The following is an 18261-nucleotide window of genomic DNA, read 5'->3' as shown; positions in this document are numbered from 1 at the left end:
GATACCGTGTGATACTCCATACCCAAATGTCACAGTTTGCCTCAAAGATGTCTTCTTCCAGTTGGTTGGTGCCAATCAGGATTTAAATGAGGGCTTCATGTTTTCAGTTAGGTCTTTTAAAGCTTCTTTTATACCAGTCCCTCCTCCTTCCCCCCCACCCCTTTATCTCCAAGGCATTGCTTTGTTGGAGAAGCTGGGAAATTGTGTAATTTTTGAATTTCTTAATATGATGAGTGAAGCTCTGGTTGGTTTATGTATTTTAAGAAGAAGAAAGACAATAAACCTGAATGTTAAATGTGCTGAAGCTACATATATATTAACCACATACAAAGTGTGAAGTAGGAGAAGCAGAAGCACACCTGATTGGAAGGCAGGTAGTTGTACAGTGAGCTCCTGGTGACAGCTGACTGTCAGCAGTCACTGAAGCCCCCAAGGTCAGGGCATGGTACTACGCTTCACGCATAGTAAGTATTAGGCAGTATTTACTTCTTAGAAGATAGTTTAGTAGTACTTGAGCATTCTGATGACTCAAGGTTTATTCCGGTTGTCTGAGGTGTATAATTGTTCAGTAGGTTAACTTCTTGTACTTGGCAACAAATGTCTGGGCTAAAATACAACATTGCAGGTTATTGATAACCTTTACAAAGCCATGTAATTGTCCAGAAAGGAACTTTTATACCTCATATATTTGTGATTCTAAAATAGAATTCTTTTTCAGTAGGGAGTAATGCTTTGCTAAATAAAGAGTCCATTTGCTTATTCCAGTGTACGTCATGGAAACATGGGATTATGACATAGCTGAGTCCTTCTCCCATGTTAAATTACCTTGACTTATGTAGTATGGCTCTCCTTTATGTCACTAGACTCTCACATTGACAGTAATACTGAAGGCCTATAGCCAACCTAAGGGCAGAGGAAAGGGCAAAAGAGGGCATGAAGAGATGTGGTTTGAATACATATGTATAAACATTTCTTGAGCTAGTGTCTATACTTCTGTGCGTGAAGCCAAGATATCATATGCCCAGATTCTATCCGTGAGCAACTTGCTTCTGTTATCAGGCTGAATTGGGAACGAATACAATGTATGTCATAGGTATTCCCCAAAGGGCAAATTGTTCACTGGAAAAAAAAATACAGTTTAAGAGCTTGTCTTTGGGGACATTTTTCTGAGTTCCAGCATTAGAATTTCCTTCCAGCAAACGTATTAAATGTCTGCTGTGTGCTGGGAAGCGTGTTAGAGCGCTGGGATACGCAGATGGACGTGGCAGCCTGTGTATCCTTGCGTGGTCCTTGCCGGCCAGGCTCGGGATTTGGATCTTGTTGACGGGTTTTAAAAGGGGGCTTGATGTACTGGCAACACTTTCCAACCAACCTCTGCCTTCCCTCCGTCTGCTTCCTTTGTGTAGTAATGAGATTACTGTTCTCTTAGGTACCCAGTCTCAAAGGTCTTGAAGATGTGGTCTTCTCTGTGACAGAGACCTTCAGTGGTAATTCACTCCCTCACCCCTGTTGTCCCCACTCATCACCTGCAGTACTGCAGCAGCATCCTACCCGGGTGCCTCGCATCCGGCCTTGCTCCCCTAACTGAGCCCCTCGCCGCCACCAGTGAGCCTTCTAAAACGCAAATCAGGCCCACCTCACTTCAGTGGCCAATCCCTTTTCCTCATTAACTTCCTTGTCCTTCCGTGTTGAACCTCACTTTTTCTCCAGCCAGACTGAATTCCTTCAAGTTCCCTTAACACCACGCTCCTGACTTCCAGCCTTCATGTATATTCTTTCCTCCGACCCCACCCTGGCTTTTATCCCCTCCTCACAGGTGCTGCTTCTTCATTCTCAGGCTCCCAGAGCTCCCTTCCCTTATCCTCTCGTACCACGTAAAGTGTGTCACAGTGTCCTGCGCCTCCCTTATCATGCCCACACTGAGTCATACTTTATTATTATCTGCGTCTTTATGTGTCCTTGGTCTGCCTTTTCTGCTGGTTAAGTTCAGGAACTATACTGTTTCATTCTTGGTCGTGTTCATCCACAGCACTGAACAAAGTACTTGGCCCATGGTAGACATTCAGTAAATACAATAAATACCTAAGTAAAGTTTCTTAACATGTTCCTAATATGTATTTTAATAGGTAAGAGATATTAGCAATTATTATTTTATTGTCATATTTTTAAGTGAACATTTTTAAGTGAAAAGGGAATTTAAAATTGGGTAAATGCCATGAGTCCTTCTTTGAATCTTATGCTATGAAAGAGGCAGACGACTCAGCTGTTTAACTTCTGGTTATATAATCTTGAGAAACTCCCACACGTTATGCACAAGGAGGTTAAGGTCATTCACTCTGAAGTATTGTTTGTAATAGTGAAAAACTGGAAACAACCCCAATATCCATTAATAGGGGAATAGGTGCCTAAACGACTGTATATTCATATAGTGGAAATCTGTACAGTACTTAAGATAAGTAAATTCCAGCTGTATGTTTCAACATGAGTAAGTCTCAGGCATAATACTGGGCAGAAAAAGCAGTTGCAGAAGGATAATCACATTATGTAAATTTATAAAACCACATAAAACAATACTATTCAGGGACTTCCCTGGTGGCGCAGTGGTTGAGAGTCCGCCTGCCAATGCAGGCGACAGGGGTTCGTGCCCTGGTCCGGGAAGATCCCACATGCCGCGGAGCGGCTGGGCCCGTGAGCCATGGCCGCTGAGCCTGCGCGTCCGGAGCCTGTGCTCCGCAACGGGAGAGGCCGCAGCAGTGAGAGGCCCGCGTACCGCAAAAAAAAAGAATCCGCCTGCCAACCTAGGGGACACGGGTTCGAGCCCTAGTCCGGGAAGATCCCATATGCCGCAGAGCAACTAGGCCTGTGCTCCATGACATCCCGCGAGCCACAATTGCTGAAGCCCGCGCACCTAGAGCCCATGCTCTGCAACAAGAGAAGCCACCGCGATGAGAAGCCCGCGCACCACGACGAAGAGTAGCCCCCGCTCGCCGCAACTAGAGACGGCCCACGCGCAGCAACGAAGACCCAACGCAGCCTAAATAAATAAATAAGTTAATTAATTAAAAACAAAAAGAAAATGGTAGTGATGGATCAAGTACTTTAAAAAAAAACAATAATATTATTCACATGTACAAAAAGACTGAAAGTATAGACAGGGGAAGGATACAGACCAACTTAAGGACAGCAGATCTGAAGAGGGAGGGGATGGGATTAGATATGATGCGCCTAGGACTTTAACAGACCTGAAACAGATATGGTAAAAATTTCGCATCTATTAGGTGTTGATAGTAAGTGCATGGGTATTTGCTATTCTCTCTAATCGTAGTATATTTTAAATATTTCATAATTTTAACTAAGTTAAAATTAAAAATAAAGGTTAGGGAGAAATCTGTGAGCTGCTAAAATCCTTTTTTTCTTTCTTTTTTTTTTTGGTAAGCCATATTTTTCAAATAGCAGACTTATAGGTAATTCACTCTCTTCCTTAGATTTTTCAGTATTTTGTGGGTTTAAAAATTCAAAACTGGCAAATGCAACCTTAGACCCTGACCCCACTGATAAGTACATAGAGTTCATATAATAAAAAATAGTCAGTCCCGTTTGAGTCTCTTCAGATCTTATCCTGAGCATCATGTTTGATTATAGGCACCATGTTTTAAAGAACTTCCCCAGGTGGACGGCCAGGAAGGCGGGAGAGGAGCCTGCACATCTGAGCCTACAGAGAAGAGAAGTGAACACAGAAAGGGGCGGGGAGCGCAGGGCTGTCCTCAGTGCTGGAAGGACCTTGGAGGGAGGAACTGTGTTTCAGGTTGTTTTCAGAAGAACCAGAAGTAGGAGGACCTCTCGGCTGAATGCTCCAGGGATGAAGATCTATCTGGTCTCTGAGTCAACAACTTGCCAGCACTTGGAGCTGAGCTGGTGGTCCACAGCGCAGTGGACTCTGCTTCAGCTGTTCTGCTCCCTGCCCTCCAGGAGTTCAGGCAGACCGCAGGGGTGACTGTATGGACGTCTACAAACCTATGGCCGGCCCTGCCCCCTCGTTATATTCTGTCTTTAGCGGAATGCCGGAATCTCCAGCAGTCTAGAGAAGTGGTTCAGACCGAGGGCTCCAGCCAGGCTGTCTCGTTGGGCTTGGGGCTCTGCCACTTGCTGACCAAGACCGTTCTGCCAGCGCCTCCCACAGTGAAGTGTCACAGAGATGCTGTCTCTGTCCCTCGGGGTGGTGTGGGCTTGCACGAGTGAGGCCCCCCCCGGGGCTCAGAGCCTGTGCGCCACTTCACAGGCGCTAACAGTGCTAGCCTGACAGCAGAGGAAGCTGTGGCTTTGCTGGAAGCCGGGCAGGCTCCCAACAGCACCGCCCTCCCCATCCCCGGCCCAGGCGTTTGGGAAACGGGGCTCTGAGCCGTAGTCATACTGGAAAAGGGCTGAGCGCGTTACTTTTTAAATCCTGCAGTTCTTTGAAGGATTACTGTCAGTGATATTGTTCATATGTCTTTTAGATACTTTAATACATTTCGTTGACTTAAAATGACAGAGGAAAGAGTCTGTTTTTTGTTTCGTTTTGTTTTTATACACCTCCCCAAATGGTTTTCGGGAATTCTAAAATTAGATGTTTAATAACCAAAGTAAAAACATTTGGGAATGGGAGAGGACTTGGAGGAAGGATAAGACTTGAAATCACAGAATTTTAAGTGTGGAAGCAATGTTATTAATAACTATTATTATTTTAAACTCTTATTTTTAATTCTTGATAATTATTTATGAAACTGTAGGATAGAGGCACATTCAGTGAGTTCATTCTTATCGTATGTGGTGTAAAAATCAAAAAAAGCATGCTTCAAGAATGGATGACTCGGGAACATATGTATCTGTACAGCTGATTCGCTTTGTTGTACAGCAGAAACTAACACGCCATTGTAAAGCAATTATACTCCAATAAGGATGTTAAAAAAAAAGAAAAGAATGGATGGCTCCTCTTTCTCCATTTTGAAGTCTTAAAAGTAGTTTCCTTGTTGTTCTTTGGATTCATTTTCGTTCTAGTGGTATCTTTTCTTTTTCTTTTTACGTGATTTCTGTGCAGTGCTTTTTGAAGTACAGCATTTATGGTATCTTGTGAGCCTTTGATTTACAATTAAAGAATATATAGTCCTTTATTTTTTCCCCCAAGGTTTCTAATTGCATCTTTTTTGATGGAGTCAAAAGCACAGTAGACGTGCTCTATCTCCCTTTCTTGTTCACTGATTGCTTAAGGTAGGAGGCGTCAGACTTGGAATTAATGGTCAGTGACTTGGCCTTGCTCTGTGTTATTCAGTAAACTGTAGCCTCCATAGATACCGGTTCCTCCCCAGATTCCTGGCTTCTTATCTCTGTGTGTCTGTCTCTGTGCACTGGGTGCGTGCACCTGTCTTTGAACCACTGTACGAAGGCCTGTCACTGTTAATGATTAACACCTACTGCCAGGAATTTGGATTTTCCATTATTAAGTGGCCTGTGCCGAGCAATTAAACACGTAGTACTTGAGGAGTGATCTCAGCGACCAAAAGAATGTTTTTGTGTGCTTCATAATTTCAAAGTATCCAAAGGGCTTCTAACACCCCAGACTTTTTTTTTTTTTACACACTTTTGCATGTTTTAAAATTCATTCAGAAGGAAGAGTCCTTTGGCTGCTTTCTCTTTGATGATATTTTTTTCTCTTATGAAGTCTTAGGCAAGTGATTTTTTTTTTTTTTTTTAATTTATAAAGTCATTGCAAGGAGATTCACATTTTGGTTTGGGACCTGGAATTTAAAATGGTTTCTTATGCAATTACTGTAGCAGTAACACAAAAAGCCTAAGTGAAGTTACTGCCTTTATCTCTTCCTCATGCCATTTCATTTCACAATAGCTAATTGGATTGTTATCTACACGACTGAAAAGTAATATCTTAACAAAAGGGCAGACGGTAATGAGTTAGAAATTAGAAGCTGACTGGAAATGAGCCTCTGTCCCCAAATACACTACAGTAAAATCTCCAATTTGGACAAACTGGTTGAAGAAAGCCACCAGTTAAATAATGGATTCCAGAATTTTTTTTCACAGGTAACATTTTCTTTTTTTTTCTTTTCAAGTAATAAATAGTCATTTATATCTGGCACAATGTAATGAAGAAATACTGTTCTATAAAAATCAGCTGATGCTTATTAGCAGAAGTAATTTGAATATCAGTTGGTCTTAAGAAAATCATTTCTCCTGCCATTTCGTTTATGAAGGTTGTTTAGAAAAAATAAAGAACGCTTCAGAGGTGACTTTCGGTCCACTTTGGTCGAATTACCGTAAGTTCAGAATTGGTTCGATCTGAATAAAGAACCTTTATTTTTAGGGCTCTCCTTTTCTTCTTGACATTGTCATATTTGTCTGTGGGAGGATGGCCCTCCACGTTTATTTTCCTTTATGACTCCAGTCCCGTGGCCCAGCTCTCGTTCCTTCCGTGAGCCTCTGTCTTGCACTGTCTCTTCACACATCAGTACTCTTGAGGTGGCCTCTGGAAAGCGGCCTGCTTGTAATGGAGTGTGACATGTTCACACCATACTCATAGCTCTCAAAGCGCACAGCCCAGAGCTCCACCTGAGAAGGCGGAGTTTCTCACAAAGTGTTTGGCATTAGGATATCCTAAGATTAGCTTTGTCTGGAGCGGTGGAACTAAAAGTTTGCAGATGCCTGGCTTTCTATGGGAGTGCTTGATCTATGGCAGGCTAGTCGGGAAGAGAAAGCAGTTCAGCACAGAAAGGAATATTTATGTCTCTGGTACAGGACGGAACACTTCACAGAAATGAAACAAGAATGCGGATGTAGATTAAAAACAATAGAGTTCTCAGTTTTACTACTGAATAAATTAATAGGAATAAAAGTATTCTTCATAGATTTTCTATTTCTTACAAGTGCAATCATTCTAAAACCAAAACCGAGAGGAAGTTACATTTTAATCAGTCAGTATCACGACAGAGGGACTTTTGTTAGCTAATTCATGATATCTGTGTATAAAGTGACAGTTTCCACCCATCCGTGGGATCCTGATAAGTTCTCTGTGTACTGACTGTATTTTCCAGCAGCTTATCGTTTTAGCGATGTTGCGTGTTCATTTCTCATGGGCCTTCACCTGACCCCTGTCACGTTCGCCTTGTTTTTCCCCTTAACCTCTCCACCACGGTGTGTTAATTCCCTAAGCAGACTCTTAAATACCCTAAGGAAAGACATCGGAACCGCCACAGTCTTTGCGACGAGAAGAACTATCCTTTCATTAGTCAAGCTTTCCCTTTTGGCTTTCATTTTAAATGGGACTTTCACATCGGTACTTGGTCGCTGTGTGTTGATGCCCGTCTTACGTGTCAGGTGATTGTACAAGCCAGAGACGATAACAAAGTGTGATGACCCTTTTCGGGCCATAAAACCAGAAGGGCCACAGACAGGTGGGCCCTGGGGCCCACAGCTTGGCGCTCTTCGCACCTGACGCTGCGGCCAGGTGTCCTGTGCGTCCCTGTGGGTGAGGTGCAGCCTGCCCGTGTCCCGGGATGAGCCCGCTGGGCCTCGGCCTCAGGGGCTGCTTACCTGCCTTCTTTTGAGTTGGGCTTGGAAAAAGGTGGGTAAAAATCTCATAAAGAACCTTCCATGGGCTTCCCTGGTGGCGCAGTGTTTGAGCGTCCGCCTGCCGATGCAGGGGACACGGGTTCGTGCCCCGGTCCGGGAGGATCCCACGTGCCGCGGAGCGGCTGGGCCCGTGAGCCATGGCCACTGAGCCTGCGCGTCCGGAGCCTGTGCTCCGCAGCGGGAGAGCCCACAACAGTGAGAGGCCCGCGTACCGCCAAAAAAACCCCAAAAAATTTCGTAAAGAGCCTTCCATGAAGAAGGGCAAATCTGAGAAACCGCATGGTAAGGCTCAAAACCTGCCACTTAATGATGCTCACGGCCCCTAATAAAGCAGGATGCCCCCCCCGCCCCGCCCCCTAAAAAACACCCCCAAAACCATGAAACAGAAAAACCCTAGAAGGGCCAGAGGGAGCCTTGTGCGCGTGCGAGTCCCTGACGTGCTGAGGTCCAGCGCGGCCCGTCTTGGCTGCAGGGGGCGCGGTCCGGGGGACCTGCAGCGGGCGGGCGGCGGAGCTGCGCGGGACGCGGCAGCCCGAGGTGACGCTGACGCTGTCCCCTGCGGCAGGAGCTGCGGTCCCGGGAGGAAGAGCTGACGCGGGCCGCCCTGCAGCAGAAGTCACAGGAGGAGCTGCTCAGGCGGCGGGAGCAGCAGCTGGCCGCGCGGGAGATCGACGTGCTGGAGCGCGAGCTCAACATCCTCATCTTCCAGCTGAGCCAGGAGAGGCCCAACGTCAAGAAGAGGAAGGGCAAGTTTAAGAGGAGCCGCCTGAAGCTCAAAGACGGGCGTCGGATCAGTTTACCTTCAGGTACGATCTTATCCCCATGTTCCCTAAGACCCGGGTGGTCATCCCTCCCGCGCGCTTCTTTGTTTCAGCAGAACTGGGGGAGTGAGCTTTTAAAGCATCGAACGAATGAGATCTTCATCTCTTGCTTCAGTTCGTGGTCATAGTAACGACCTAATGAGTTTTCACGGGTGAAACAGCCTAGGGAGGGAGTGCACCGCAGGCCACTGGGTGCTGGGACTCCCACCCCAAGCATCCTCTCCTGTTAGTGGAGACATGGATGTACTCCTTTGGAAATCAAAGCAGAATTAATTGCTCTTTAGCTGATTGCACTGAACCGGCATCACTCGGCATGGTGAAAATCCAGCCCAGAACTATCTTACTCAAAACGTGTAAACAATTAAGAAACACGAAAACAGTGAAGAAATGATTTCTTTCACCCTCCCCAGGGCCAACTTCTTGTCTCTAATCGTAACAGCGAGAAAAGTGGAATAAATTAAAAGGTACAAGTGCAAGGTCAATTAGCAGCAAAGAGCTGATTATTTATCTATGTATTTAACATTATACAACAGTTAGGATTTTATTTTATTTGGGGGGGAAAAAGTCCAATTGAACATTTAACTTAAAACAATCTTAGTACCTAATTTTTTAACCAGATCAAAGTTGTGAACCTAAAGAACAGACGTATATTTTAAAATTGTACTTTAAGCCAACTTTTCATTAGTCATCACAAGTGTCTGGCTACAATTACCTTTTAAAATCTGAACATACTTAGGTTTTGTCACTAAGTTATTGCTTCCACAAGGATCGCGGGGCTGTGATCTGGGGCACTAAGGTTGCTATTCACACCCTCAGCAAAGTGTATCTAGTGCCTCGGTTACACGCCCACTTTCATCTGAGGGTTCAAAATCGTTGAGGTATGAGAACGAACCAGTAATTCTAGGGAAACTTTTAAAAATATTTCTAAACCATTGTGACAATAACATAGAAGGAATACGTGTTAGGAGAAACTAAACAGAATGCAAAAGAGCAAACATATGTTAGTTCACGAAATCAAGTTCTTTGATGTTATGTGTTATACTTTGCTTAAGGGGACACCAGATGTCTGCCTGTGTTTTGCAGCTCTTTCTAACAGGGAAGGACTGTGACAGAACTCAGAGCTGGCTGCACCTGTGTAGAATGTGCAGTAAGGTCTATATATCTGTTTCTACCTCTCTCTGTGTCCCTCTCTGTATGTATTACATCTTAGATTGCTCCTCGTGGATTCTAGGGTTTTCCTGAGATGTTTGATAATGGTGTGGAAATTTGACTTAAATAACAGTAACAACAGTTTTGTTTTATATAAAGTATGTATAAATTGTCTTGTAAAAATACTTACTGCAAAATCCTAGAAGCCTTGCCAGCATACTGTGATCTTTTAGGTTATGGCAGAAGTCCTCAACTGATCAGAAAATTGCTGGAATGGGGTAGCCAGGAGTACACAGTATACATTATTCATTATGTGTTTTGATGAGGTGAGAACAGGCAATGGGTCCTTAATTCATTTTACCTTCGCCCTCTCTGGGAACAAAAAAGGTACTTTTCCAGGTTCTTTTCTAATATTTGCTTTTAGCCAAAGTGTAACTCGAAGGACCATTCACTGGACGGTCTGATATGTCAGACATAATTTAAAATATTTTCTGTATGACGAGGCTTCTGCTTTAAATATAGACGATAGAAAAATTCAGAGCGGCGCTCAGTGTGAGTTTTCTTCTCCAGTCCTGAGCTGTATCAGCATTCTTCTATCTGCACTGTGACTATGTTACCATAATTAATATTTATTGATTGCCTTGCAAAACTTTGGATGGGGGAGCTAATTAGAAACTGATGGAAAATAAACTTGGGGGAAACAATGAAATCATTCCAGTGATTCTTTAATGTTCCTGGGAGAGTGATTAAATAAAATATCTCAGGATTCCCGAGGTTCTTCTTCTCAAATGTTGCTTGGCCTAATACCTTGCATTTATTCAGCGCAAATTGAATATATTTTACCCTTTTTGCTAGATTTATATTATTCCTGGATTGTACTATTTGCCTTTTCTATTTCTGAGAATAGAGGGGTCCTTTTAGTTACACATTACTTTACCTTGTGCCGCTTAATAAAAGATTCTAGTTAAAACATAACCCATAAAATCCACTAATCCTGACCCATTTTGAAGGAATGAAATGCAGCTTCTATAATTTAGGATGGCAGTTACCTCTTCTGCCCACAAGATGGTGCTACATTGTTGTGACACTGGTACCACTAGGGAAACTATTTTTCTCATTGGAATCCCCCAGCTCTACACTCCCCTCTCCACACACACACATACACACACATACACACCCAGGGATTACTTGCCCAACATCCCAAAGATCCAAAGAAAAGAATGATAACTAAAAAAATAATTATTTTTCTCCTTCAGGAATCTTGCTGAGTAGAGAAAGCAATTATTTGTACCTTATTAAGTTCATGGGAGTTAGCTGATTCTGATATTATCATCTGCTAGAAAATTCTTTGAGGTACCAGATTTTAGTACTATTTAATGGTACATTTTTAAGGAAGAAACGGCTGATAGGTGATAGATTGAAGGGTGGTGATACTTTCCTGTCAGCATACCAAATTACTTGAACCCCTTTTGCAGGCTTTCTTCCATGTGTAACTAGCTTAAAGAATTTCTCAGAAACATATTTGAGACTCCTACAAACTGGTTCTTAATATTTATGCCTGTGGATCTTTCAAAAATTTGTTATTAAATGTGAATAATTATCTAAGTATTGTAATTTTGCCCTTCAGAATCACTGATGGTAGCTTTGAATCGTATGGCTACTTATAGCTATGGTGACTTACTGCCGGAAAACTCAAGTGTAATTTTTCCTGCTGGCAATCCTGCATAGCTAGCGAATAAGGAAGAGAAATGCTTATAAAATGAGACAGCATAATCTAAGAGTTTGTAAATGATATTTTGTGCATCCTTGGAATTTGTAGAACGAAAAAGAACGCTCGTGGCAGATACTTTTATATTGTTACCTCTTTGTATCACTCCTGCTGTATTATGTTCATTCTGAACCAAAGTTGTGTTTTTAGAACATATAAAACCGGTCAAAGAGGTTCGGAAGCTTTCAGAAGCCGGCGTGTCTCTAAAGCCTGGTATTCTCACTTGAGCCATTTCAGAAGTGCCCGAGTCCCGCCTGGGATGCGTGAGTGTGAGTGAGTGTGTGCACACCCATAGGGAGGGAAGACAAAAGCTCCACCAGGACTCTTGAAAGAACACTGCAGCTTCCGCTGCAGAAGCGATGGCTCCCACCGAGCCGCGTCAGTGTCCATAAATATTGCCAGGGGAAACGCAAGTACAGGTTTACTCAGAAGCCTGTGGCCCACACGATAACCTGCCTTGAGCAGATACCTTGAGAACACGTCTAGCAAGCGGTCCAGAGAAAAACTGGACATTGGCCAGGGCCCCTTAACAGTTCAGCCCAAGTTTTCCTAAATGTGTAACTAGGACAGAATCAAGCTTTCCCCATTTCATAGGGACAAGGATGTTTATCATAAAGAATATTTTATTTATGTCTAAAGCACAGAGCGCCTTTTTTTCCCCCTGACTGAAAGTCTTTAGATTTTTTCAGAAGACCGGAAGCACTCCAGATCTTAGGGATTGTGGAAGTCCAGTCTTGTGCCTTTGTAACTCGCCCTTGGTCTTAAAACCTTCCATGCTGTTTGCCTGAGCTGTGCCTGGCGTCTCTCCTCCCATCATTTGTTCCCCATGGTTTGCCATCCAGATGCCGTGGCCTGATTCTGTGTTCTAGTGCGGAGGCCTGCAAGAGCAGCCCTCCTTCTGCTCTGGGCTGGAGGCTCATCCCCAGCGTGCAGACAGACCACGGGGCCAGTTGAACCTTTATCACGCGCTTCGGTCTAAGCTGTTTCATATCTTTGGATAAGAATATTTCTTTCTTTTCCTACCTGCTTCCCCTCCCCCCAGTTCAGTTCGTCATCTGCCCTGATGAGCTGCTTTCTTGCATCCATTCTTTCCTTTCCTTAACTGCTCTGCCCAGTCAAGTCTTTCTTGCTCACGTAGATGGTAGATGGACAGAGCCTCCCATCTGGCACGTCATTTCCATTCACTTTGTCTTCACAACATGATCTCTGCCCCTGTGTGACTTGTAATCTTTTCTTTTAATTGGAGTACAGTTGCTTTACAATGTTGTGTTAGTTTCTGCTGTGCAGCAAAGTGAATCAGCTATACGTATACACATATCCCCTCTTTTTTGGATTTCCTTCCATTTAGGTCACCACAGAGCATTGAATAGAGTTCCCTGTGCTATACAGTAGGTTCTCATTAGTTATCTATTTTATACATGGTATCAATAGTGTATATATGTCAATCCCCATCTCTCAATTCATCCCACCCCTCCCCCCTTGGTATCCATACATTTGTTTTCTATGTCTGTGTCTCTATTTCTGCTTTGCAAATAGGATCACCTATACCATTTTTTTAGATTCCACATATATGGGCATATACCCAGAGAAAACCATAATTCAAAAAGACACATGCACCCCAGTGTTCATAGCAGCACTATTTACAATAGCCAGGACATGGAAACAACCTAAGCGTCTCTCAACAGAGGAATGGATAAAGAAGATGTGGCACGTGTATATACAATGGAATATTACTCAGCCATAAAAGGGAACAAAATTGGGTCATTTGCAGAGATTTGTAGAGATGTGGAGGGACCTAGGGTCTGTCGTACAGAGTGAAATAAGTCAGAAAGAGAAAAACAAATACCGTATACTAACGCATATGTGTTACTTGTAATCTTAAACAGAGAAGACATTGATTCAGCAAAGATTTGCCACGTACCTTTCCTGTGCACATTTGGGGGTGGTCACAGTGATGGCAGCTGACTCCTTCCCCCCAGCATAGAGAGCTGACATTGTATTGGGGGCAGCCTTAAGCTAATAATTAAACAAATGCTTATTTTTTTTGCTGTAATTATGAACTACTGTGAAGGAAAAGTCCTGTGACAGTGATTAGTAGAGAGATGTCTCCTGGTCTAAGGAGATCACAGACAGCTTCCTCACAAAGAAACATTTAAATGGAGACTCGAAGTAGGAATTTACCAAACACGAGGGGAACAGGCAGGGAACACCTGCGAAGAAACTTGGTTTCTTCCAGGAATTGAAAAAAGACCAGTGTGGCTTGACTCTGCCCCCTGGGCCAAATCCAGCCTCCCGCCTGTTTTGTATAGCTCACAAGCTAAGAACATTTAAATACTAGAAAAAACGACTTTCTGACACATGAACATTGCAGGAAAGGTAAACTGCAGCGTCCATAATAGAGTCGCATTGGAGCACACGCATTTATGTGTTTGTGGGAATGCTTTCTCGCTCCGTCAGACCATATGGCTCATAGAAACTAAAATATTTACTGTGTGGCACTGCTTAGGAAAAGTTTGCTGACCCCTGGTGTAGACCACGGCGAGTGATGGGAGAGCAGGGCACAGTGAGGCTAGGGTGGCACAAGGAGCCCAGACTCTGATTTGCAGGGGACTGGAGAGGATGTTATGATTTTGACCTGTAACTTTAAGAATGATGAAAAGCCTTTGAGGGGTTTTAAGCAGGGGAATGATAGTCAGCCGTGCATTTTTAAAAAGACATCTGCCTGCTATGAGGTAGCCAGAGGGGCCAAACAGAGACGCTGAAAGATCGAGCAAGGGATTGTAGCAGCCTCGGCGTGAAATGATGGTGGCAGCGGAAATGGAGAGAACAGAAAGCATCACTCATGTGTGTTGAGCATTTATTATGTCCTGAGCCCTGTGCTTAAGTGTTTTCTGTATTTATTTGTATTTAATTTTTCCTAACTGTCCTGTGAAATAAGAATAATTATTTTTTCCATTTTTGTCAGTGAAGGTGCTGTGACTTCAAAGAGATTAAGTCACTTTCCCAAAATTCATGTGGCTAGTAAGTGATAAGCTGGGATTCATTCACATCTGGAGTTTGCTGGTTCCAGAACCGAGAATATAAATTTCTCAGCTATAACTCTGAGAAGGATATATAACGAGTTTTACAAGATATTTTGTGTTTGACTGGATATGGTGGGTCAGGGAGAACACAATATCAAGAAAAGTTTCAAATTCCTAGCATGAGCAATTGGATAGATGTCTTGCCTACCAAATTCGAACTCCTCATTTCAAATACCAAGTGGTTCTTTAAAGTTCTTTAATTTTCAAAAAGGCAAATTATAGCTGTCTTGCCTATGTGAAATGAACATGTGTCAATGATTTTATTCAACTTATTAATTAATGAGGGAACCAGTTAAAATCGGTTCACATGAGAATTTGAGGACCTAAGTGTTTATGGTCAATTTAGTAAAGAAATGTTAGGATTAGATTGCTAGGCTAAATACAAACCCAATATGGCAGTAAATCATAACCTTTGGGATTTTCTTTTACACCAGACAGCAGTTATTTGCATCATCACCAGACAAAATCTACAAGTTAACCTCTGCTCCTACTGAGTTGTAAAAATAGCCCAGTCAATAGAACATCAGTCAGAGGTTAAGCTCAGCACTGCACTGAAAGAACATCCAGTAATTTCTTTTACCTGCTTCCAAGTTTCTGATAATTTTTCTGGCAGTTAACAGAGTTTTCCCAGACACCCTCCTCTTTCCTCTGGTAATATGACTTTTCTTCCATATGTTCCCATAGTTCTTGGCATATCTCTGGCATGAGAGCTACCCTATATTACAGTTAGGTAATAGTAACCATCGTATGTACGTACCGTGACCACAAAACGCTTTCAACTGCAGGCAAGGGGGAGTTTCTCTTGACCCTGGCTGGTTCTGAAAATTAAACCGACACAAGCCCGATCCACAGGGGAAGAGCATAAAAATGTACTTAATGTAAGTTTCTGTGACGTGGGAGCCTGCATCAGGAAAGGAGGACCCAAAGAAACAGACCTGAATGTTGAGGAAGGTTGATGAAGAGTGGATGGTCACGTGGAAATGTGACAGGCTAAGTAGTAAACGTTGGGGTAGCATGTCCGGAGCCCCGCATACCGTCCGCTTTCTGTTCTAATCACCACGGCAACCCTGGGAGGTGTCTGCTGTTCTAGCCAACAACCACAGGGACCAGCGCCGAGAGGCTCCTGACTAGTTTGGGGTCTGTAGTCCGTTAGTGACAGAACCAGGACTCATGTAAACCCAGGGTGTCTCCCATCTCGATTTTGTTTTCAACTCTATCAGACTGAACGAAGGTAACTCTCTCTCCCCGGAAAACCGTGAGTTCTGCAATACGCAGTAATAGTTTCTTTCCTTGTGAGCATGTGTCTCTCACCGTGCCTCATGCGGCATGACTCTGAGTCATTGTTTACGGACGTGAGCCCTGAATGGAAGATAAGTAAGAAACTAGGAACAGACTCTGAGATACACCGTATTCTTACTGTCTGGCTGTTCCTGCTTTTATTGCCATGTGCGAAAGCTGGGGCTACGGGAATAACCGAAAACCATGGGCTCTCAGTTGTCTTTTTTTTTTTTTCCCGTATCTGACAGATTTCCAGCACAAAATAACCGTGCAGGCCTCCCCCAACTTGGACAAACGGAGGAGCCTGAACAGCAGCAGCTTCAGTACACCGAGCAGCCCCACGGTGATCCCCCGACTCCGGGCCATACAGCGTGAGCTTTCTCCCCCACAGGGGGCTTCTGGGCGGTTTTCTGTCACTAACTGACTGGGATCCAACTGAAGCAGACATTCATAGCCGGTTCTAACCCTGTGATATTTAGGAGGTGTCAGGACTATTTGGAAAGCAAGATTTGGTCTTATCTTCCTTAGTCTCACTTTCTTGTTCTCACAATCAATGATTTTTAGATTCCACGCAATCGGTGATGTGACCAGGCCACAGGGTAGAAAGTGAAATAGTATCGTGCGACATTTTGTTCAGCGCCTGCCTGCGCGACCTCGTTATATCAGTAGCCTCTTTATGGATATTTTGAAAGCTGAAATCAGGAATTCAAGGTTACTTCCATTTGTTTCATTGTTTTTTAAGGAAAAAAATATTTTGCTTTTTGAAAGTTAGCTTGAATTTGGTCTGTGTTGACCAACCTGATGCAAACAGCCCTCCACTTAGGGTGGCTCGACTTAGGGTTTTTTGACTGTATGGTGGTGCAGAGTGATTCACATTCAGTGGAAACCGTACTTCGAATTTTGATTTTTTTTTTAATTTAATTTTATTTTTTTTGCGGTACGCGGGCCTCTCACTGCTGTGGCCTCTCCGGTTGCGGAGCACAGGCTCCCGACGCGCAGGCTCAGCGGCCATGGCTCACGGACCCAGCCGCTCCGCGGCACGTGGGATCTTCCCGGACGGGGGCACGAACCCGCGTCCCCTGCATCGGCAGGCAGACTCTCAACCACTGCGCCACCAGGGAAGCCCTCGAATTTTGAATTTTGATCTTTTCCTGGGCAGTGATACTGGGTACCATCCTCTCTCGTGATGCTGGGCAGTGCACCATCACAAGGGTGAACAACCCATACACTCACAACCACTGTGTACCCACATAAGCAGTCTGTTTTTCACTTTCAGTACAGCGTTCGGTAGGTCACATGAGACATTTGACTTTATTATAAAATAGGCTTTGCATTAGATGATTTTGTCCAACTATAGACTAGTGTAAGTGTTCTGAGCACATTCAAGGTGGGCAGGGGCTAAGCCACGATGTTTCGTAGGTGAGGTGTATCAGACACGTTTTCACCTTATGATATTTTTAACTTAGGATAGATTATTGGATGAAACCCCATCATAAGTCGGGGAAGATCTGTCCTTCAAAATACCACTTAGTATTTTGATTTTAGAGTGTTCAGCCTAGTGGAAAAAATAAATAGACTAATTCATCTGGCATCCTCGCACTGTGAGAGTTTCAGTTAGACCCAAAGGGGATATTTTTACCCCCTGTGGAGGTATGTCATAATGTTTTCAGCTGTGTTTTTAGAACCTCTGGTGTGTGACGGGGTTGTTTTCTAAGTGGGTAGGAATAGCCACTCTCCCAGTGATTCCCAAGCCAACTGTCAGTGCACAGAGAGGCCGGGGGTTGGCATATGTGTGTGTCAGCAACATGTGGGCGTTAGACGTGAGTGTAAACCGCCCAAGAGGGGATGAAATAAGGCAAGACGTGGGGAAACTTACATACATTCAGGTTTTTAAAGGTAATTGAAGCCAGACAGTTGTGATGACTCATGAAAGATTGGCTTAAATTACAATTTTAAAATATACCTTTGTTCCTTAGGTTCAAAACTTTGATTTGGTTAAAAAATTAAGTATTAAGTTTGTTTTCAGTTAACTGTTCAATTTGACCTTTTTTCCCCCAAATAAAATGAAATCCTAACTGTTGCATAATGTTAAATACATAGATAGATAAATAACTCTTTATGGCTAATTTACCTCAAATTTGTATCTTTTAATTTAGTTCACTCTTCTTGCTGTTATTAGAGATAGAACTTGGCCAGCAGTAGGGTGAAAGAAATAATTTCTTCGTTGTTTTCATGTTTCTCAATTGTTGACACGTTTCAACTAAGGTAGTTTTACAACTGATTTGATTCATTTTAACTTAACAATTTTTTAATTGGTTAATGAGTGATGATGTTCTCTGTTTAGTGACCTCAGATGAAAGCAATAAAACTTGGGGCAGGAACATGGTCTGTCGACAAGAAGAATTTGAAGATGTAAAAAGGAATTTCAAGAAAAAGGGTTGTACCTGGGGTCCAAATTCCATTCAAATGAAAGAAAGAACTGACTGCAAAGAAAGGTACTTGTGTGACATCTGGTGGCATTCCAGTGTGTGCTGTGATAAAT

The 18261-nt window shown here is 43.3% G+C and overlaps 1 protein-coding gene across 3 annotated transcripts in view; it reads left to right on the top strand.

Moving 5' to 3' along the window:
* MAP3K21 (mitogen-activated protein kinase kinase kinase 21) overlaps positions 1-18261 on the top strand; it is a 54433-nt gene that overhangs the window by 23608 nt on the left and 12564 nt on the right. For 2 of the 3 annotated variants that reach the window (XM_033841653.2, XM_019941551.3), the window contains exons 5-7: positions 8186-8426; positions 15968-16090; positions 18064-18214. In XM_033841653.2, the coding sequence (XP_033697544.1) occupies positions 8186-8426; positions 15968-16090; positions 18064-18214 (515 nt within the window). The remainder of the gene's footprint in view (positions 1-8185; positions 8427-15967; positions 16091-18063; positions 18215-18261) is intronic. The other variant, XM_019941553.3, reaches the window with a different exon arrangement.

The sequence above is a fragment of the Tursiops truncatus genome, chromosome 16 (genome assembly GCF_011762595.2).
Source record: "Tursiops truncatus isolate mTurTru1 chromosome 16, mTurTru1.mat.Y, whole genome shotgun sequence".
Lineage (NCBI taxonomy): Eukaryota > Metazoa > Chordata > Mammalia > Artiodactyla > Delphinidae > Tursiops > Tursiops truncatus.
Note: the sequence above shows the minus strand (reverse complement) of the source record. Positions and strands in the feature narration are given on the sequence as shown.